The sequence below is a fragment of the Leptonychotes weddellii genome, chromosome 8 (assembly GCF_054177405.1).
Source record: "Leptonychotes weddellii isolate Sample4059 chromosome 8, ASM5417740v2, whole genome shotgun sequence".
Taxonomy (NCBI): domain Eukaryota; kingdom Metazoa; phylum Chordata; class Mammalia; order Carnivora; family Phocidae; genus Leptonychotes; species Leptonychotes weddellii.
This window is the reverse complement of record NC_138376.1, coordinates 122,338,676-122,361,052: the sequence shown is the minus strand read 5'-3', so window position 1 is coordinate 122,361,052 and position 22,377 is coordinate 122,338,676. Positions and strand designations below refer to the sequence as shown.

The window sequence follows — 22,377 nt, the reverse complement described above, 5'->3', positions numbered from 1 at the left end:
GCTGCTTCTGCCTCCTGAGCATTGGTAGTTTTGATCTGCTTGACATTGTAGGGTTTACTTATCCCCATCCTGGCTTTGGGCTTCAGGAGAGAAACAAGAAGAAAAGCATATTAACAGAGGCAGGAAAACAGGCTCGCCTGGTCCGCTTACTGCCTACTGATCAATCTGCAGGGGTGAGGGGCACGGGGCTCCATCAGACAGGAGTTAAACACAAACTCCAATCTAGACTGCATCCCTCAAGCCTCCTCCCGGAAGTACTCTCATACCAAGAAGAGGAATGCAATAATTTAGAGCTGACAAGCCTCCTCTCCCAAACTGGGTGGTTACAGGTCTTTGCAAGCCTCCTCTCCCAAACTGGGTAGTTACAGGTCTTTGCAAGCCTCCTCTCCCAAACTGGCTGGTTACAGGTCTTTGCAAGCCTCCTCTCCCAAACTGGCTGGTTACAGGTCTTTGCAAGCCTCCTCTCCCAAACTGGCTGGTTACAGGTCTTTGCAATGTGGATATACCACTATCTATTTAATTAACCAGGTAAAAGCCAGAAAGCACCATCAGAAGCCACTTCTCCCACAGCTCAGCAAAGTTATTAAAACACCTTCCACTCTTTTCTCGAAAGTAACTTTTTCTACCTCTTCACCTTTCTCCCTCTTAACCCAAACCTCTGGGTTACCACTGATGACCTGCCTTCACTGTTGTCAACTACTGAGGCCCACTCATTCCCTCTTCCTGCTATCACGCGTGACATCTGTCCAGCCTCCTGGGACAGCTCGCCTCCACCCAGCATCCCGGCTTCACCTCCCTCACCTCCATGCCACTGACCGTCACCTCCTGTCCTCCTGAGCAGCTCACTGCCATCCTCTGGAAGTTTCCGCCTCTATAATCCTCCCTCACTGTGGTTATTACTAGTGTTCCCGTACTGCACTATTTAGGCCCTATTACCCCCCTTCTTCTTAGCCTCTTCTCTCAAGACAACTGATCTGAATTTCTCCTATTTTGCCTTCTATCGAGCACTGCTCTGTACACCAAGGTCAACGGCAAGCCTCAGAAAGGAGAGAAGCAGAGGAGTCTGGAAACTAACAGTTCCACCACACAGGGACACGTGGGATTTTTCATCAAGTAAGATTTTCTCTCTAACACTCTGTACAACCATGCAGAAACCCTGTAACAGATCTGCTCCTGAGTTCTGGGTTTGGGAGCGCGCTGGTGGGTGGGCAGAGGGTAAAGAGATGTAGGTATATGTGTTCACTGAGAAGAGGCAATCCCACAGGATCTTAGGGGCCGAAGATGGACCATGGGGCAGATCCCTTGGGTTTGAAATGCTGGCCCGTTTTGCTTTGAGCCAAACACAGAAGAACTCACCGCCTGCTGGGGTGCCCCCGGCAGAAGTTTTGCCGTCTGCAAAATCGAGTACTGCCCGTGGGTGCCGGAGGAGATGGACACGTCCGACGCCGACTTTTTCACCACTAAACCAGCTGTGAAAACCAACGAGGGCAGAGTCTCAATCTTAGAGAAGTCACCAGCTGCTCTGAGGCCAATTCCCAGCCAGCCGAGAGCCAGTCCAACCACGGACACGGTTAGGGTCTCAGCCTGTGTGGGGCAGGTGGGCATCCACAGGGTCGGTATTAAATTTCTCTTTTGATTCTCAGTTTGTGCCTATTCTCTAGATAAGTATTATTTGAATGCAAATTTTAATCTAACATCCTGGGGGGGGGGGTCAAAAATCTGATATAAAAGTCAATGTATTTTGGAGTGGTTTAAAATACACTACTGTTATTAGGACCCCATTTTAAAAATGGCTTGTGGGCAAAATCTAAAAAAATCCCAAAGCAGGGGAATAAATGATATTAAATGGCACAGTCATTAGGAAATCATATTTTAGAACACGCAGGGGCACCTGGGTGGCACAGTCGGTGAATGTCCGACTCTTGCTTTTGGCTCAGGTCGTGATCTCAGAGTTGTGAGATCGAGCCCCGCGTCAGGCTCTGTGCTTAGTGCAGAGTCTGCTTGGGACCCTCTCTCCCTCTGCCTCTGCCCCTCCCCTGACACTGGCATGAGCTTGCTCTCTCTCTAAAAATAAATAAATAAATCTTTAAAAAAAAAAAAAAAGAACATTTAAAGACACAGACATTAGATGAAAGACAAAGGACCAAGCAGAATGGATACCAGTTTTGTAAAAAATAAATAAATAACCACATGTAGGTATAGATGTACATAATCAGAAAAAGGCTAGAAGTCTTGTGGTTGACAATTGTTACTTGTAGACAATCAAGTGCATTTTAAAATTTTATTTTTTTATACGTATCTATTTTTGTAAATTTTCACAATACGATATAAATTTTATTTTTTACTTATTTAGTATTTTAATCTCTGAGTGTTAACTCAGAAAAGGAAAGAATATGCTTAAAAAGTCACGTGCTTCCAGCTTGCCATCGATTACTAATGTGACGTAAGCCAAGATGAACCCAATGGGAAAGTAAAGCCTGAGGGAAAATCTCTGACTGTCACACTTTCGGGGTGGGGGGAAAGAAGTAAACAGTAGAGGTAAAACAGAAAGTGCTCAAAAGCCCGTCACCAATGTCTTTTCAGGTCCTTAAGGGAAGCTTGAGGGGCCAAGGACCGCTCTGGAGGAGACAGGAAGAGGAGTGCCGTCCTCGGGGCCGGGCCGGGAAGGGCCCATCCTCAGGTGGCCGGACGCCAGGGGCAGCAGGTGTGGGCCTGCAGAAGCCAGGACGCCTGGAGTGCCGGGTATCGGGGCTTCCTGGAGCCCTGGGAAACAGGGAGGGGGGAAGCAGGCACGGACAGAAGGCCACTTCTGCGGGGCTGGGGAGGAAGGTGCTAGAAGGTCTTTGCTTGGCGGCCCCCTCCATTTTCCATTCTCTACCATCTCCAACAGAAAGCCCCTTAACGCAAACCACGGCTACGGGCAGGCGAACAGCTGTGTACAAGAATCACGTAGTTTGCTGTGAGAAACACAACCGTCTCTGGGATCGACACAAAAAGGAGCCTGAGGAGGGGAAGGCGCTGGGGACCCAGCGAGGCAGCAGCGACTCAGAGGCAGGTGTTGAGTAGCAGGAAATAGGGGGTTATTCCCAGCAGGCATGGTGGAAGCCGAAAGCAACAAAGTCTTACTTGGAGGGGGGGGTCTCTGCGGTGGGTGAGGTGGCCGAGGCCTAGTGGGAACCGACAGAGACCTGCTTGGAGAACGGTGCCGGAAATCTCCAACTGCTTCCGGCTCCTGCTTTAGCGCCACCAGCTCAGCATCATCTGGAGGACATGGTGGAACGCGAGTGAGGCGTGAGGCAGGGCCCGGACTCGGGTCTGCGCGGAACCGACTGCAGGAGGGCCCCCCGCAGGGCAGGGGGCCCCTCTCTGCTGGCATGGGAGGGCAGGAGTGGGGCACCCACTGCCTGCTTGGAACAGGAGATGAACTGTGGACAAGGCTTCCAGTCCAGACATGAGAGACATGGAAATTTTTCCAAGGGTAGGGGTGTCTCCTTCTAAAATAACGAAGGAGACTCACACAGAGTAGAGGAGGCACTTGAAGACCAGAGCCCCTCAGTTTGAATTCCTCACTCTAACACAGGACAGCTGGTTTTGGAAGCTGAGAATATTCTCTGCCTCTGCCCACAGGGTAGCCTGCCATCCGGGGGCAAGCTCCTGGTATGGGGTGTCCCTGCCCACCGTCACCCATTGCCAGCTACTTCACAGGTGATCGACCTCCTGACTTGTCCTACAAATACCTTCTAAGGCTCGGAGGGGCGTGAGGACGTGACTGCTTTGATTTTATTACATATACACTTATTACACATAAGTTCGGGGAAATTGCAGGTCTTCTCTCCCACACTACAGCATAGCCCGATTTTTGGCTCAGACGCTCCACCCCTCACATTTCCAACAGCTCAAACCCATGTATTTTTGAGGTTGGAGCTGGGAAGAGGCAGGGCTTCTCCTTCTAATGGGAATGCCTGAACCCCCACAGCATCAAGGACATGCCTTCTCGACACCTGCCAGGTGGCAAGGTTGCCCACATAGCCCCATGCCCCTCTACTAATTTTTCACTCCAAGAGGTCTTGGTGCACATATGTGCCCTCCCCTCGAGAGGCTTCCTGAATGATGGCCACTTCCGCAGAAAAGGACTGCCTGCTATCTGAAGAGCATGCCCCTTCAGCCACTTCCACTCAGGGCAGGAGCCCTCTGGATGTGCAGTGCACAGAACCACCTCGATTGGGCAATGGTCCCCAAACCCAGCCACGCATCTCAGTCACCTGGGGAGCTTCATGAAATACCAGATTTTCAGGGTCCCAGCCCACCCCTGCCAAACCCACATCTCCATGATGGGGATCAGCAACTGTACATTTAAGAGCTCCTGATGGCTCAATGCAGCCAGGCTACTAACCACCTTTGGGACCATGGCACAAAGGGGCTTGGGGGTGTCTGCACCTCTCCCGGCAAATTACCTTCCCTGGGAAGCATCTCAATTCACTTTCACCCCGTTCTGTATTCTCAGCTGCAGCTCAAAGGGGCCTGACACATGCTAAGCTGCCGAACCTACCAGACAGAGCTTTCCTCCAATGGGGAAGGCACAGCGAGCGGCAGTGGGAATCCACTTGTGGCTGTGGGAGAGTCTGGGGCTGGGGCACAAACGACCCTAATTTCCAGCCCATGAAAGGCCAGCGGGCTTTAAAACTTATTCAAAAGGGCCATTACACCATATAACCTAGGGCTTTGCAGTTTAATCTGCGGGACTTTGAGTCCCTCTTTGCTTAAGTCTCAAATGATAGAATGATGCTAATGTATCATATTACTGTGTAATAACATGTTATAGGAATGTAACCAGACCCCAGCACTGAGGACATAGATACTGGATGGACCCGGACGGTGTGCTAAGTGAAATACATTAGACATAGAAAGACAAGTATGATTTCACGTACATGTGGAACCTAAAAAACAAAACAAACAACAGCCAAAAAAAAACCCAAACCCAGAAACAGACTCATACATACAGAGGACTGGTTGTTGACTCCCCGGGGGGTGAGGGGGAGATAGGTGAAGGCGATTAAGAGATACAAACTTACAGTTTAAAATCAGTCACAGGGATGAAAAGTATAGCATAGGAATACAGTCAATAATACTGTTTCAACATTATATGGTGACACATGGTAACCACACGCACTGTGTAATGTATAGAATTACAGGTTCACTAAGTTGTACACCTGAAACCAATATAACGTTGTATGTCAATTATATTTCAATAAAAAAATAAGTATGTCTCTTACGGGATTGAAATATACATTGTGGAGAAGAAAAACAGAATTACAAACGTAAAACCAATTCAGGGCTGTGGCCATTTAAACATACTGAGGAAGCAGGGATTACCACGGATCTGGTAAGCTGTAACGGTACCAGTGGTAAAAATAAATAAATAAAAAGCACAGAGAAAATCAGTGTGGTGGTAGCTGGATACGGGCCCAGAGCCCGGTCTCCACCCACTTGCTAGGACTTGTGGTTTCAGCCCTAGCGTGGGCTGTGAGCACTTAACTGGTGGCCTCATGCAATGCCCTGGTGCGGAGAGAAAGCAGATCGGATGCCAGAGGTTCTTTAGAAAAGGAAGGGCCAAGCTACCTTTGTAGGTCGGGTGCTGCTTCTTTTTAGTGAGCGCAGGTGACTTGCTGACAGGCACTGCTGCTGTGGAGCTGGGGCCTTCGGAGAGGCTGTCCCCGCCCATCTCGCCATCTGAGACCACAGGTTGACTTAGTTCATCCACCAAATAGTCTTCATCATCTTCGAGAATATCCCCTGGGGGAAGGAAATGTCACAGTGCACAGTGAGGGTAAATGGCACAGCCTTCGGGCAGTGGGTCTGTTTCACCATCCGGGCTTGCTGCTCGGCGTCGGGACGCCTGCGGCCCAGCCTCCAGCAGCCTGGGGGCGCCCACGTGTCAACAGGTACAGGACACCAGTTCCATTCAGGCCTGAGATACGGACTGAGCCCACAGCCCAGACAGCCTCAAAAACACTGTTCTCACTGTCATTTCAGACGGCTCCAGGTCTTACTGCTTCATGCATCACCCCTAGATGTGCACAGTGCCAAACTGAGCACACAGAATATAGTGCTTGTGCTCCAAGGACTGCCTGCCACCTTAGGTGTGAGAAGGGGTCTTGAAAATCTCATGCTGGTTGCTGGAACTTGCCTGCTGGCCTCGCCACAATGACCAAGAGGTCCTTGCAAAGCTACTCACCCTCTGACTCATAGTCCAGAGTTGTGAAGTCAAAGTTTTCCTCCAGCAAACAGGAATTGGCAGTGGGAGACATGGAGGCCATGCTATCCCGCTTTCGGATGATCTCCTCTTGCAAACCCTTCAGCCAGTCCTTGGTCTTTGGTCTGATCTTCACGGCTCTGCCTTTCACCTGAGGACACAGTGGCCATCTGAGAAGGAGTACAGACCTCAGAACCACCCCCATGCTTTCAAAGGGCGTTCGGCTCAAACTCCTGCATCAGTAGCAGGCCAATCTTCATGTTTTGCCATGAAAAGTTGAGGGTCTAGACCTCAGGCAAGATCAGCAGAGCTCACGTTTGGCCCAAATAAAAGTTGAATTATCATCTCCAGCTTTTCATGCCATGTGAATGTAAAACCAGGATATTATCAAAATGGGAACTCCTTGTACACTGCATAGTCCAAAATACACCGTCTAAAGAGAAGGACTGCAATGCCCTCCCATGTGCAGGTGTGAGCTGAGACAGACCCAGTGACTCAGGGGGATCTACTTTCTAACACTTGCTCTTCCCCCCAAATTCTGCAAGTGGCCAGGGCTGGACATTAGAGACCTCAACGAGGGGACCAGAAATAGACACCAGAAGGAAGGGTGCTAGTTCCTGCCCTCATGTGGTGCCCAAGAAGACTCTGGGGAGTAAGCAGCTCCCTGCTCCATGGGTGACCGAGCACGGCTTACCTTCATACCATCCACATCCAGGACGCTGAGAGCCGAGTGACTGTCTGCAAAAGTCACCAGCATCTGCCCTTGGTTGATCCTGGAATGAATGAGATGGGCCAAGTCAATGCCAAGAACAACCCGGCAGCTCTCGTGGATTCTGGCCGGCCATGTACCCAACACGCACATGGGACCCGCACCAGCCGGGGCACTAATTACCTGACAAGAACGATGGTCCCGTAATTGCCCAGGGTCTGCATGAGTTCTGTGCGCACATCTTCAGGAAACTCGTTTTTCTCTTCTAAGGTCGGTGACTGAAGGTTGACCACGACGGTGGCATCCAGGGGGCCCTGGAAAGAGGACACCTCCCGAAACACCGTCTCCCGAGCACCCACATCGACTTCTTGAACTTCCACCTCCACGATCGCCAGCACGGGTCTGCGTTAGACACAGAGGGAAGACAGGTGATGGGTAACGGGGCCGAGCAGGTCCCAACCCCCAGAGCTCTGCTGTGAAGAGCGAACATCGATGACCCACGGGTGTGGGGTCAGTGTCAGCAGCTGGCTGTCCTGTCCTAGGCTTTCAGATTCTATCTTTGCCCAATCTTAGCATTGTCTTGGCATTCTCACCTAAGGGTGGTTTAGAAAAAACAGTGCCAGCCATTAGCAAAGATTTTTCTATGTGGTTTTAGTCAGTACTGCCAAGGATGGAGAGAAGTGGGAATTCCCCCTTGGCTAGGGGTTCAAGCTTTTTGGAGGGCTATTTGGCAATTGCTGTTAAGAATCTCAAAAATGTTCATCTCTTTTAACCTACTAATTTTAATTCTAGGACTCTGTTCTAAGAAAGTGACCAGAGATTCACACAAAGATTTATACACAGGATGATTATTACAGCACTGTTGATGGAAGGGGGAAGGGGAAACAGTCTATCTGTCCCATGACAGGGAAACAGGTTATGGTGCAGCCATATGATAATATTTTACACAATTAATAAGAATAATGTCAGAGAAGTCGAGTTGACATACCCAGGAAAACAGATCAGCAGGAAATAATGCAATCGTTTATTGCCATTGTGCTAGAGGGGTGGGTTTACTCTCTTTACAAAAATTTAGGAAATCCTCTATTATGAAGATTATGTAATCTTGAAGACTTTTATAATACAGTATTAAGTGGAAACAAAACAGAAGACAAAATAGTAGATGATATGGCGGTGACCTTTAAAACCAGGGAACACTGCAAAAATGAAGAGATGTGAGTGATAATCAGTATGCTCCTCCCACAAACTTATATCGCCATTGTTAGATTTTTGGGGGTTTTTTTGCATCTAGAAAAAAAAAAAAGAAGATGGAGAAAAATCTGATGCAGGGATATGCACTAAGTGAGTGGCAGAAAACCTCCTGGGAGAAACCGCACACGCTTAAGAGAAGCCTCCTCGCTGAGGAAGGCGGGGGCAGGTGCAGGTGATCGCGGGCAGCGCCCCCAGCAGGGATGCGAATGGGCTACGGATACGCGGGACGCCTGCATGAATCTGCAGAGAATGAGGCTGGCGGGGAAAAGCCAGTCCCCCCCGCCCCATTCTGATTCCATTTATGTAACATGCTTGGAATGAAGAAATTATGGAAAGGGAGGAGGAGAGCAGTGGTGGACAGGGGTTAGGGAGCAGGGCTGTGAAAAGGCGCCGGGAGCATCCCTCTGATGAAGGGGATGTGCTGTGTCTTGACAGTGACATGGCTGCTATCGTGGTGATGACACTGTGCTACAGAGTGACAGGACCTCCCCACTGCAGGGCCTGGGAAAGAGTACCCGAGCTCTCTGTATTATTCCTTACAGCCGCACGTGCCAATCTAGAATTACCTCAACATAAAACGTTTAATTTAAAAATATGAATGTAGGGGCGCCTGGGTGGCTCAGTCGGTTGGGCGACTGCCTTCGGCTCAGGTCATGATCCTGGAGTCCTGGGATCGAGTCCCGCATCGGGCTCCCTGCTCGGCGGGGGGTCTGCTTCTCCCTCTGACCCTCCCCCCTCTCATGTGCTCTCTCTCAAATAAATAAATAAAATCTTTAAAAAAAAATATGAATGTAGTAAAGCAAAATGATAAGTCTGCAAAATATAATCCTAATGTCCTCACACGCATACCTGTACGTGAAAGGGCGTCTGCACACGAGCACACACCGCACACAGGTTAACATTTTGGTGTAAAGTCTTCTAACGCACACGGAAAATGCAGAAGACACCTAACAGACCACTGCAGACACTGTCTCAGAGGGTGGAACTACGGAGGGTTTGTTTGTGGACGTAGGTCTCCCCTAACTGTCAATAACTGAGGGGCTCTGCTTGTGTAATCGGAAAAATCCACAAATGTCTAAGACACACCTCAAACCAGTATGTCCAGATCTGCAGCTCCCAGCATCCCAGTAGAGCGAAGGCTACTCCGTCCTTCCGGCTGCTCAGGCCAAACTCTGGGGTCCTCCTCAAATCTGCTCCCCCCCAAAACCCCATCCAATCTGTCAGGCAATTCTGTGGGCTCCACTTTCAAAATCTATCAAGAACCCAACTGCTTCTCGCCATGGGGACCCGTGACCATCTGGTCCAAGGCTGGCACTGCCCTTGCTTACTGCACTAGCTTCTTCCCTGGCCCCACTGGACTCCCTTGGGCTGATTCTGTCAACACCTCGTCAGATAATGCCACTCCTCAGCCCGAGTCAAACCCAACGTTCTTGCGGCCCGCGGGGTTCCACATGGCCTGCACTGCTTGCCCAGCTCCTATGACCTCCTCTACTCTTTCCACTCCACCTCGATTCTCTGGATCCCTGAAGGTTCACTGCCTTGCCCTGGAATGCTCTCCCCCTGTCACCCCTATGACTCACACTCTCACTTCTTTCAGGTCTGGGGCTCCACGGTCATCATATCCGAAAGGCCTTCCTTGAACACTGGGTATAAAAGAGCACCAACCCTTTGTCTGAGTCTTGTCACTACTATTTTTCCTTTCACATTTGTTTACTGTCTGTCTGTCCTCATTAGACAATTCCATGAGAATATGGTCTTGTCTCTTTTGTTCACTGTGCCAGGGACAGGGCCTGGTATACAAGGCCCTTCAGTGAATAGAGGTTAAATGAATTGCTTCTAAAGACACTCACTGAACTAGCAAACTGATACTTTGCTATAGAAAGTCCTATAACTGGAGATTTCCCGAGGTTCATTTCTAGGTGTGGATTTGCCACAACAGGTTTCCTAAGAATTTAGAATATCTAAAGATTTAGACCTACTGGCTGACCGGCTCTTGACCACCAACTCTCTCTCCTAATTTCCTTCCTTGTAGAAGTTGAAACTGACAGGCTAGTTTTGGTAGCAGCCATGGGAAGATCAAACCCTTCCTATTCACACCCTCAAATGCCACCCTCTGTCTCTTTAAAGATGTTCCACGAGACTAATCTCCCTCTGCGGCTGGTCCCAGCGCACATCGAGCTGACCGACCCTGCTGCTGTGTTCCATCCATAATGCAAGACACGCCAGGCCAAACCAACAGCTCAGAGCATTTAAGAACTCAGAATCCAACACTTAAAAACCATTTCACATTTGTAATGATAAAATATTAGAAAAAAATGTCACCAGTAGGTAAATGGGTAAATTCCATCGATACACTTAGTGGAATACTGGACAGCAATTATAAGGCAATAAGCCAGGTCTGTAATGCCGACGTGATTGTATCTCAAAGACATTAAGTGACAAAAAAGCAAGGTGCACGATGACATCATTTGTAGGAATTTAAACTGCAAAATACTACAGGCTGCATCTTTGCAATTTTCATAAATGAGGTCATTTATGATACGAGCAATTACAATACCAACACGGATTCATTCTTGGTGGTGGGGACAAAGCTATTGGTCACACTACTCTTTGCTCTTTACTGTATTTCACACGCGTGCACACACGCATCCCGGGGGGGACCGCATGTCCGTTCTCTGTGGGGATAAGCAGGTGTCGCTTTCCGCAGCCCAGGAGAACGTGCCCGAGGCGGCAAGGACCGTACCTGTGATCAGACGCTTGTAGTTCGGCTCGGCCGTAATACTTGAGGGCACCAGGAGACCAGGAATGTCTGACGGTGGTATCAGCATCTACATCGTTGTCTAGAAGGTTGAGTTCTCCAGCTACTCACAGGGATTCCAATCAAGAGACCCACATACAACAGAAAACAGTATCAACATATGGGAATGCCGACTGAGGAAGCCTACACCAGGGATCTACCGCACAGACACACCTGTCTCAGACTCGTCTGCTCTAACCTGCTGGGCCGGAAACCCTGCTGAGCTGGCCTGGGGGGTCTAGGGTAGATAATCTATGTAGAGGACCCAGTGCTGCCTACTTCCTCCCCAGTGGACAAGCTGAGTGGGACTGCAGACGTAGCTGTTGGGGTTCCCATCCCAGGGCCCACTGGAACACAGGAAGTCTGCAGCCCCCTATGTAGGTGAAGCCGCGGCTAAGGACATCACGGTATGCCTGCCTCTTGGTGCCCCAGGGATGACCACAGATGTCCAAAGACTGATCTGAACGACGGGATCCCCTGCTTTGAAATCTCTGCATCCATCTTGCCAGAAAAGCAGAGCTGTTTTACCTCGAGGTGCTCTAAATCAACTGCCTTGCGAGTTGGCCATCACTTAACAATTCAAAACGTACTTGGCAATGAATTGAGAAAAAACTCTTCTTTCCTGTGTCTGGCTCACGCTCGATGTGTAATTGGAGCTTTAAGCAGGTCAGCGCTTGGTAGAACAAAATGTGCGGGATAAAGTGCATGTGTGTGAGAGGGTGAGTCACTGGAGAGGAAGAGCGCGGCTTCTCTCCTTGCTGTCCACTCAGAAGGCAGACGGCGTGGTGTGTGTGTGTGTGTGGGAGGGACAGCCGTGATGTGGGGGCAGGGAGAGCCGGGGGGCTCCCCAAAGCACAACTTCCAAAGCTTAGGGGCTACCAACTGGAATGGCTTTCCTGTAGTTTGGGGTTATCAAGAGAGATGCTATTTATGTAGCAAAGGGCGCTGTGCTGAATAAACGTGACTGACTTGCCTTCTATGCTATTGATCGTTCACCCACCACCAGCTCTGAGCGCGCACACATCTCACGCACCTGTCCTGTCAAAAGAGTGCCTCTTCCTCCACCACAGGACCCTGTCTGTCCAGGCAGGGGTGCGGCATTTGTCACTTGTGTCGTAGGCGGCCGAGCCAACGTCATATTTGTAGGTAGGTCCAAAATTAATGGCGCCTTCATGAAAGTCTTTAAAAATCTATTGGGAGAAAAGACCAAGACCACCTTAGCTCTCCTAGATTCTGTACAGCGTACGCAAAAACAAAAAACAGAAAAGCCCATTCCAGAGTGCTCTCTTCCTAAAAAGACACAGAATCTACATTATAGTTGTAAGTATGTTTAAAACTGAACACGTGGGGTGCCTGGGTGGCTCAGATGGTTAAGCGTCTGCCTTCGGCTCAGGTCATGATCCCCGGGTCCTGGGATCGAGTCTTGCATCGGGCTCCCTGCTCAGTGGGGAGCCTGCTTCTCCCTCTGCCTCTCTGTCTCTTATGAATAAATAAATAAAACCTTAAAAAAAAAATTAAAAAATAAAACTGAACACGTGTGTGCTATTTTGTTAGCAAGAGAGTGATGATTATTCATTCCACTGACTTACACACCACCCCAGGATCTCCCACCCACCTCGGGTATCCAATGTATCGCCTCACGGCGAGGATCCCAGGTGCCCATCCGCTCAGTGCCAGACCTGGAGCAATGCCCGGCCGTACCTAACAAGGCCTTCGTTGATATCTGCTAACTAAATGAGTTGGGTAAATAGAAGCACAGAACTGAAACTAAATTCTGTTTCTGTTTAGCTCTGGACCCAGCCCCAGGGCCGTGAGAAGACCCTGGAACAGACCTCACTACTTCTCTCTGTGCATCTGTGGAAGGGTGTGGACAATACTGGTAGGAGGAAGGAAGAAAAACCTGTTCTAGAGAGGTATGGTGTGGTTACTTTTCCATCTGGACACCCTTTGGCAATCCGGGGCAGGGCTGAGCGGGGAGTGAACAGAAAACCTCGAGGAATGTCTGAATCTCGCTGTAGGAAAGACCTTACCTCCCCCAGCTCTGCACACTGGACCAGCTGTATTATTTTCAAAAGGTAAATGGAGCGGGGCTGTGCTTCTGTCATCTGAGCCCCACCTGCTACAAAGCTAACAGGCACCAAAATGAGCAGACGGTATTAGGTGGAGAAGATACACTTTGGGTCATCTGGAAGCTGGCCAGGGTGCCCCTGAAGAACTGAGGACAGATCCCATACTTGAATCTTTCCTATCACATCATAGCCTAAGGAGTCACTAAAAAACTGCATATGGGGGGGGCGCCTGGGTGGCTCAGTCAGTTGAGCATCTGACTCTTGATTTTGGCTCAGGTCATGATCTCGGGGTCATGGGATGGAGCCCTGTATCATAAGTCTGCTTGAGATTTTCTCCCTCTCCCTCTGCCCCTCCTCCCACTCATGCTCTCTCTCTCTAAAATAAATCAATAAATCTTTAAAAAAAAAAAAACTGCACATGGGTCATGTAGGGGATAAACATGAACTCTGTAGTTTGACAGTTGTGGACTGCATCATGGCTCTGTGTACTGACTGTGTGACCTTGGACTCATTTTTTTTTTTTTTTTAAAGATTTTATTTATTTATTCATGAGAGACAGAGAGGGAGAGGCAGAGGGAGAAGCAGGCTCCCAAGGAGCAGAGAGCCCGATGCGGGACTCGATCCCAGGACCCTGGGATCATGACCTGAGCCGAAGGCAGACGCTTAACCATCTGAGCCACCCAGGCGCCCGACCTTGGACTCATTTGACCTGGGCCTCTGTTTTCTTGTCTATAAAATGGGTATAATACCTAATTTGTAGGATGGTCTGGAGGATTATCCACAGCAGTTGATATATAAAGTATATCAAATATTGTTCTAATGTGTGTGTGCTCACCATTGAGAAACAGAGATCTCCCGAAAACAGAGTACTTGGAGTGTCACTCGGTGGCTGAGTACATATAAGTGCGGCAGGCCCTTCACGGCTGGCCTGTGAGTACAGGGCGGGGTGGTCAGCATTCAGCAGCCTCCCACAGGGCTGCGCTTGATGCGGACACGCGGCCCTTCCAAGCAGCTCTGACTCCAGCGGAGTGTGCTGCTGACTTAAGAGCCCAACTTACTTTCCCACTTGATTTCTGTAGCTGCAGCTGATCAAATTCCAGAAGTTTCTTCCAGTCTTGGCGTTTGACAAAATAGAAGACTTCCTCATAAGTGAGATCGATGCGGTAGTTGAAATCGCCGCACCAAAACACGTAATCGTGAGAAAAAATGTTCCTTCCCTGTTAAAGAAGATCACAGTCATTTCGGCCCATTTGCAAAGGAGGTGGGGGAGGGGGAGGGAAACTCACCAGGCAGATGATACAGATGTGTTTTTTCTTAAAATATTACATAACAAAAGACTTCCCATGGACCATCTCATCTTTCCTTAATCACATACACCTACTGAGGAGCTTTTACGTGGCTTCCTTCATTTTATTTAATTTTTTTTTTAAAGATTTTATTTATTTATTTGACAGAGAGAGACACAGCGAGAGAGGGAACACAAGCAGGGGGAGTGGGAGAGGGAGAAGCAGGCTCCCCGCTGAGGAGGGAGCCCGATGCGGGGCTCGATCCCAGGAAGCATGGCTGCCCATCTTCACTGCGCCCGCCCCAGCTCTGAGATTGGGCTGTGCTCCTGCTTTCATTACATCTATATCCAAAGATGAGTTGCCCAAACATTCAGTGTTATGAGGATCAGGCTTAAGAACATAAAAATGCTCGGAATGGGCAACTTTGTAAAATGTCGTGGATTTTACCCATTTCCATCCTGTGACCCTCCGTCCCATTCTTTTCTCCCCTGCCCTGTCTAGCCCACCCTGAGCCCGTGGTCCCCCAGCGCAGCCCTGGAGAGCGCAGGATCCTCGCCCCTCCTTCCCAGCCATGAATCACATGCCAATGACAGTGGCCACAACATAACCCCCACCCCATCTACCTGTGCTGGGCTCTGTCCTGGGGGCACACTGCCCTCACAGCAGCCCTGGGAAGCATGTACTGTCGGCTCTCCATTATCTCCTTTTTATCCTTCAGATAAAAAGTTCAAAAGAGCTTGCTAAAGTTATTACACCACTGATGTGTAACAAAGGCAACTTTAGACTCAGATCTGCCTAACTCCAAAGCCTGTTTCTATTATCCTCATGTGGCATTTCCACTCCCTGCAACCCACGACAGTAATCTGGACAGAAGATTAACATGATCACAACCAAATCAATGAGTGTGTAGAGCCCTGCTGCCCAACAGAGCGTTCTACAGTGATGGAAACATTCTCCACCCACACTGTCCAAAACAGGAGCCACCAGCCACAAGCAGCCGCAGCGTGGCCGCCAAGAAACATGGCCAGTGTAACCAAGGAACTTTGTATTTCACTTAACTTTAATGAATTTAAATTTAAATACCTGCTTGTGGCTTGCCTACTGGGCAGCAGAGGTATAGAGTATTAACTTATAGGTATCCTCGATATTTCTGTTGTTGAAAAAAAAAAAGCTCCATTATAAGCCCTTTGAATATTTTGAATGTGTCCAAAGTTTACTATTTCAAAATAGCACTCTAAGTGAGAAGGGCTGGACTTTTTTTTTTTTAACTAAATGGACACACAAAGAAAACATGCATCATGTCCTCTGTAGTCCCAGAAGACTGCACATTGTAAATTTCCCAACCCTGTCTGTTTCTTCTTTAATCCAAGAAATAGAAACTACAGCAGAGATTACAGCACTTATTAGTGAAAATGAAAGAGTTTTCGCCTTGAGTACTTGTGCAGCCCAGTACACAGGATGTCAGCTTTATGCGATCTATCTGGGCTCACACGGAGGAGCTCCACGACCCAGCCAGCTGTGTCACAGATATAGGCAGAACGTGTGACGGAAAGAGCTGGCCTCCCCTCACTGCAGGGAGACAGGGGGTCTGCACCAGGCTGAAGGTGTGCGGGCATCATCTCTGCACAGGAAGGGGAACATCTGAATCTGAGTCTGGAAAGGCCATCCGCGGGCTTTGGGGTGGAAACCCCTGACGTCACTAGAGGGCAGCATGGTGCACGCTATCGGCAACTGGGAGACCAGGTGGGAGGATCCAGGGCTCCTCCAACATGAATACACAGATTTCAAAAAAAAAAACGGGCCTTCTTATCTGAGCTGCAACAGAATGTAGGTCTGAAGACCATGAATCTTAAGAAAACCAAGTCTCGTACCGTTTGGATTCGGATGTTCTTCACCAACTTGGACAAAGTGTGCACACAAATGCAAAGGAAATGTAGGGTGCATAAGGACATTCGGGAAATGTGTAATAGAGACGGGGCACAGAACACTCCAGGGACATCCCCTGGACTGAGCTCTACTGTCCCAGCCCAAGTCACTTCCCCTCCCCCAGGGCGCAGGGGCAGGGACCCTCCCGTAGCCGCACCCCTGATGCCTGGCCTCTATCAGCAGCTCAGAAAACCATGTACGGGGCCGCACTGAGCAGGGAGCTAGAACGCGCGCCCGGTCACATTCCAGGCCACTGTCCACCCATGCCACGGTGCTCTCACCATCGGGAAACTCAGCTTCTGGGTGATCTCCCTGTAGTCTTCGTTCCTCTCCTTCACCTGGGACTGCCCGGCCGTCAGGTGGCTGCACACGAAGCAGAAGCTGGTGCTGTGGAACTGAAAGCGGATGCCCACGGCCCCTTTGTTCCCCGCCTTTCCCCCCATGCCTGTCTTCACCGTGTCCATGGCCACGTCCCTGCAACACAGAAGGGGCACACGCGGCGGCTCCTCAGCGGCCAGGACAGAAAAGCGCGAACAAGCTTTGCGGCGGCCAAGACCTGGGCTGTTCAGTCACCTCTTGGGCAGCCAGGCCACCCAGTGACTGCCCCGGCGTCACTCCTGACCTCTCTCCTCTCCCTGTGGCGGGCCCGGAGAACCGTCTCCACGGCCCCAACTCTCAAGTGCCCTGCGCTCACAAAGGCACCCGGGAAGCTTTCACCTCCACCCCGGCTTTCCGCTCCCAAGGCCTCGTCCTCCTTGTCGCCCGTGACACAGCTCACAGCTTGGACTTCACTGTCCCCTGCCCCACCCCTCACTTTCCTGCAACATGCAGGAGGTGCCATCAGGTAGCTGCCCAGTTATCTGTGCCGGGCTGCGCAGGTGTTTTCCACGCAGACACCTGCTCCCTGGGACTGTCAGCGGGCAGACAAGGTGAGGGGATAACTGGCCAAGAGGCACAAGAGCTAAGCCAGCTAAGGCTGGAGGAGAGGCCGGGGAGCCTGGGCGGCCTCTGGGCAATCTGGAGCTCCCCAGCATCGCCCTCTCTGTCATGGTTCATCTCTAGCCTTTAGCCTGACCTTACCTTTCCTGACTCTCAGCCCCGCACTTTGGACACTGCCCAACTGCCGGAACACACACTCGGGGGGGACGCGGACTTAAAGATTTTCCCAAAGTCAAAGAAGAGGATGATGAGCACGGAGCATAGTCATACTCTCCCAGCGCTGCCCCCAGCATGCCTCTGGTCCTCTAAATATTCAGAGGTGTTCAACCAGGAGGGGGAAAAGTTCAGCCTGGCATGGGAGGAAATTCTATCGATATGAGTGAGACCAGGTAGCAGTGGGAAGTTATGAGTCATTGAAGGAAAAGGTGAGTTCTTCCCAAACCTTAAAACACACATGCATGCAGACACATGTATGCACACACATACACGCACACACACGCACACGCACACTCTTTCCTATGAGGACACCCGTTTGCTGAGTGTTCCCTATCTGACATACACAAAGTGGTCACTTTAGGGGCATTACAATGGGGTGACAGCAGTAGAGACTTTCTGCCCACCCATCTTATTTAGAACTCTTTTAAAAAGAGACAAAAGAATTGGCATTTCCTGATGAGTTACTCAGCTCTTGGTCAGAGGTTTCCTGTCTAAAACTTCAGTAAGGAATCCCTTTCCTTGCACAAAACTGACCTTGGGAGGACAACAATCACTCCTTCTGAAAGAGTTCAGCTTCCTGGCCCGCAAGGTTCCCACTGTGGCTTTTTAATCACCAGACAATATTCTATTCAGCCTGCTTTGTCCTTGGGGGTTTGCTACATTTATCTAGAATAATGGCAAGTCCTGATTCCTGTTGCAGGAGGGGAGGAGGAAGAAGAAGTCTGAACAAAACACCAAGACGAACGCCCCCACGCCCCCCAGATGTTCATAAACTAAATGTTCTTACCTGATGAACGGGACATGGTATGGGCGTACAAAGATATACAGACAGACGCCCACCAGCTGTGCCGAAGTCAAGAGAATGTACCTATGAGAGCGTGAGATGGCTTTCTGGAGCTGCTCACCCCACATCTTCCTGTTGGTGGTACTGGAAAAGACGAGAAACAAATGACACTTTACAGTCTGCTGGACATGGGCTCTCCCACCGACAAACTCCTCCCGCCCTTATTCTTTCTATAGAACTAGTGTCACACTGTCCCCACTCCCATGTTAGTGCCATGCCTTCATTCCTGCAGTGGACTACCCGTGTATTTCTGGTTGTGTCATACACATCATCGCACATACCTCACCCCACCCCTGCCACCTAAAACCCAACACAGCACCTTGCTCATAAGAGCTGCAGAGATCAGGTTTTATTATTTGTTCAGAAAGTTCCTTGAAATTAAACTAGGAAAGAAAAGGTCCAGTTGACCCTAAACAAAACGTTAATGCAGTGGTTTTCTTTGTATCTGTACAGAGAGGAGAAGCACCTTCTCCCCGAACTTATGCTTCTCACCTTCCCCGGTAAAGGTGAATCAGCACGCTCCCAGGCCGGCCCTCAGCCCCGACCCTCCAGGTGTGCACACGCCAGCTCACAGCATGACTCAGCCTCCACACATGGCCGAGAATATATAGTAGTAACCCGCCCTTCCTGCGATTTCCTTAATTTGCAAAGAAAGAGGAACTGGAGGTGCACATCTGTGTGTGGGGGAGGGGAGGGTAGGAGTGCAATCAGGAGTTCCTACACCCCGAGGGTCACAGGGCAGTGGATGCAGAAGCAGGATGGACCCAGTGTCCCGCTCCTAGCCAGGCGCCTGGCTCAGGAAAACCTCGGGTGAGTTTCAGGGTGCAATCCTGCACCCCTCGTGCCCGGATGCTCACCTGGCGTTGACGATATTCCCTGCGCTCAGCTCCACCATCTCTTCAAACCCCACGGCAAATATGTCAGCTGGGCTGTCCTCATCTAGGGGGAAAGGCGGGAGTTGAGGGAAATCAGACAGCACAAGGTCTGCGTTCGTGGACGCGCGGGGTGCCACGTGTTCCCATTTGAGCCCAGGTGTACCACTGCTCGGTGCACTCGTCCAGATGACTCAGTGAAGCTCCATGCTGATCCCCCACTTCCCTCACCTCCCCCGGTGCCCATGGCCTTTCCCGGTCTCCCTCCTGGGACACGTTAGTGACCTCTCCACACCTCTGTTCCTTTGTCTGCGGAAGGGACGGTAACCGCCATCTCACAAGGACGTCGTGAAGCATCCATACCCGCCCCACTTGGCAGGTAGTAAGGGCACTGCCCTGTGGGTTCCTCTTCCTCCCCAGCACATCATAAGCATCACCAACATATGCATCAGACACAAAGGCACGTCTCACGCTTGCCAACTCCATACTTCGCACAGTGTGGGCCCAGCCTTGCCCGGTTAATGACAGACTGATGTGGTCCTGTCCCAGGGGACTGCCATCCTGGTGACTGGAGGAGGGAAAACCCTGCCCAGCTCGGGGACCGCAGAGGTCTCCTATAGAAATGTGTTTTATGGGGAACACAGCAAGGTGAGGTGTTGCTCATCCATCCTGTGTCCCCTTTAAGGAAGCAGAGGGGTTAATATGACCCCTGCAGCCACTGGCCGCATCTCTCCGGGGCACCGCCCCCCCTTCTGCCACTCAGCCCCCGAGCCGAGCCAGGCTGTGGTTCCCAGCGCTGCAGAAAGGGAGACCCCGCCCTCCCTGACTCCACTGGGAGAGGCCAGGCCGTCCACTTCCTTTCCTGTTGGCCTCACAGGGCAACCTGGAACCGCAAGCTTAACTGGCTTGAAGTTTTTCTTCTTTGTTTAAGGGAAAAAAATACCCATTTGTCTGCTCTGCTGGCAAGAGTCCCCACAACCCCTCCCCCCTCCCGAACCTGGTGAGTTCTAGTGGGGGCACTGCTGAGCCCGCCATCCCAATAAAATCCCCTGCAGAGGAAGAGGCAGCTTGCTGTCACCACGCACCCATCCCTGCAGGCACATGAAGAGCCATTTTCCCGAGAAGGGGGAGGGAAGCTCCCTCAGCTGGGGCTGCTCTCATGTTCTCGGCATGTACAGGGCCTGCCCCAGGGGGAGGGGGGGCACTGTGAACGGTCACCACCAACTCAAGAATCCCAGGAACCCTGGCCTGTGGACTCAAGCCAGCCTGGGCCTCACGGCAGCAGGGGTGGGAGTGCAGACTGCCCGTGACAGTGAGGGACGGGCTCTGGGTGCGGCTCCTGCCCATCCCTCGGCAGAGAACCGAGGCGGGCTCTCTTGCAGGATCCAAGGGAGCTGGGAAAAGCCGGCCCCACGGTAACGCTGACAGCGGAAAATCATTTATGCTTCAAATCCTGCACCGTGAGGCCCTTTCTGCATTTCCTTGCATGATGTAAGACAAAAGGTGAAGTGCCAAACTTAAGAATTATTTTGTTCTTAAAAGGCACGCAATTCTTTTGTGATGACTTAACGTGAACGTGCAGACAGAGGCGTTTAGGGAGAAGGCGGGGGCAGATGCTCCGGGTCAGTAGCAACATGAAATGTGTGCCTGGCTGCAGCCCGGCTTCCTACAGTAAAGTGGCTCAAGGGGCCACATCCTCCTCCTAACGACAAAGACGGCTCTGGTGAGCAAAACCGCAAACTGTGAAACCTCCGTCCGGGAAGAGAGAGACCCCCCGACTCCGACGACCCTTCCACACATATGTCAAGTAATTGTCCAGATGTGCTCTGGACACCCACACCACAGCCCTTTCTAAACCTTCTGAGGCGTGAGAACACCAAATACCAAATCGCAGGAGTCACGGGCTGCGCAAGAGGCGAAACCCAGGGCTCCGCGGAATCTGCATGTGGTGGTCGAGGCAGCGGCGCTCACCCTGGGGTCCTGCGAGGCCGGCGAGCCTGGGGGAGTCGAGCAGCCAGTCGGCCAGCTCGGCCGTGCCAAGGAGGTTGCTCCTGAACTGCTTGCCTCCGTTCACGTTCCAGGTCCCCGTGGCGATGCGGATCCGCTTGAAATGCGTGAATTCCGACTGGCGCTCTGCCATGGCTCTCAGGATCCTGGGCGTCACTGGGAGGAGGCAGGAGAGGGCGCGTGTGTCTGTGCTGCCCAAGCACGTGCCTCCTCCCAAAACATGCAGGGGGCTCCCTGTTGGAGAGGGGGCTGCGGATCCCACACACTGGGGCCAGGTGTGCTCCTCGAGAAGGTGGGAAGAGGCTAAAGCCAGGGACACCTGGGTGGCTCAGTAGGTTGGGCGAATGCCTTCGGGTCATGATCCATGACCCAGGTCATGATCCCAGGGTCCTGGGATCGAGCCCTGCATCGGGCTCCCTGTTCGGCGGGGAGTCTGCGTCTCCCTCTCCCTCTGCCTCTCCCCCTGCTTGTGCTCTGTCTCTCTCGCTCTCAAATGAATAAAAAAAAAAAAAAAATCTTAAAAACAAACAAACGAAAAGAGGCTGAAGCCACCATAACCAGTACACTTGCCTGGGGCATTTTTGTCACAAAATGTCCTCCTCCATATGCTTTAACCAACCAGACTCCACAGGGAGTCTCTGCCTCAGCACTTCCTCCACAATCCAGTGGGGACATAAGCAAGGGGACACTGCAACATACCACACTTTGAACGCCTATATCTAAAACTTGGAATGTCTTACCCCATCTCTGCCTTTTTCACCCTCCATCCCTCAGGAGAGGTTTCGTTTGCTTTACGTTGGACTCAAGCTTTTAAAAAATCCTTACTCTGAACCAGGTCCATCTTCTAGATACCTAAAATATATTCCATTTTTTAAAGTAATGACTTACCTCACATCGAAGTCATGCCTACCTACCTACTTAGTAAGATGCTGTGCGACGCAGACCCTTATTTCCAGGTCGACACAAATAACCACCTTGGCTATTGGAAGCCAAGTGAGAGTCTCCCATGGAAGAATGGAAGCAGCAAAGGGGCTGTGAAACCATGTTAAGCGCAGGCAAATTAATTTTTCAAAAATTTCTTAAACAAAGCTTACACATTCTTATAAGGAAAACTGTTGGGTTCTCCCCTTCTTCTCCACTGAGAGCTCTATAGCATTTATAGGATCTAGCTGGTAAGATGCCATTAAAATTCCCTCAAAGAAACCTCT

The 22,377-nt window shown here is 50.7% G+C and overlaps 1 protein-coding gene across 1 annotated transcript in view; it reads right to left on the bottom strand.

Annotated features, from left to right (window-relative positions):
* Window positions 1–22,377, bottom strand: part of SYNJ2 (synaptojanin 2) — a 95,125-nt gene that overhangs the window by 5,822 nt on the left and 66,926 nt on the right. The window contains exons 12-25 of the mRNA XM_081829208.1: window positions 21,134–21,325; window positions 19,148–19,229; window positions 18,234–18,374; window positions 16,573–16,765; window positions 14,138–14,296; window positions 12,044–12,200; window positions 10,957–11,074; window positions 7,146–7,364; window positions 6,948–7,026; window positions 6,236–6,404; window positions 5,620–5,793; window positions 3,127–3,261; window positions 1,357–1,469; window positions 2–80 (exon numbers count right to left, since the gene is read on the bottom strand). Coding sequence (XP_081685334.1) covers window positions 2–80; window positions 1,357–1,469; window positions 3,127–3,261; window positions 5,620–5,793; window positions 6,236–6,404; window positions 6,948–7,026; window positions 7,146–7,364; window positions 10,957–11,074; window positions 12,044–12,200; window positions 14,138–14,296; window positions 16,573–16,765; window positions 18,234–18,374; window positions 19,148–19,229; window positions 21,134–21,325 — 2,010 coding nt within the window. The remainder of the gene's footprint in view (window position 1; window positions 81–1,356; window positions 1,470–3,126; window positions 3,262–5,619; window positions 5,794–6,235; window positions 6,405–6,947; window positions 7,027–7,145; window positions 7,365–10,956; window positions 11,075–12,043; window positions 12,201–14,137; window positions 14,297–16,572; window positions 16,766–18,233; window positions 18,375–19,147; window positions 19,230–21,133; window positions 21,326–22,377) is intronic.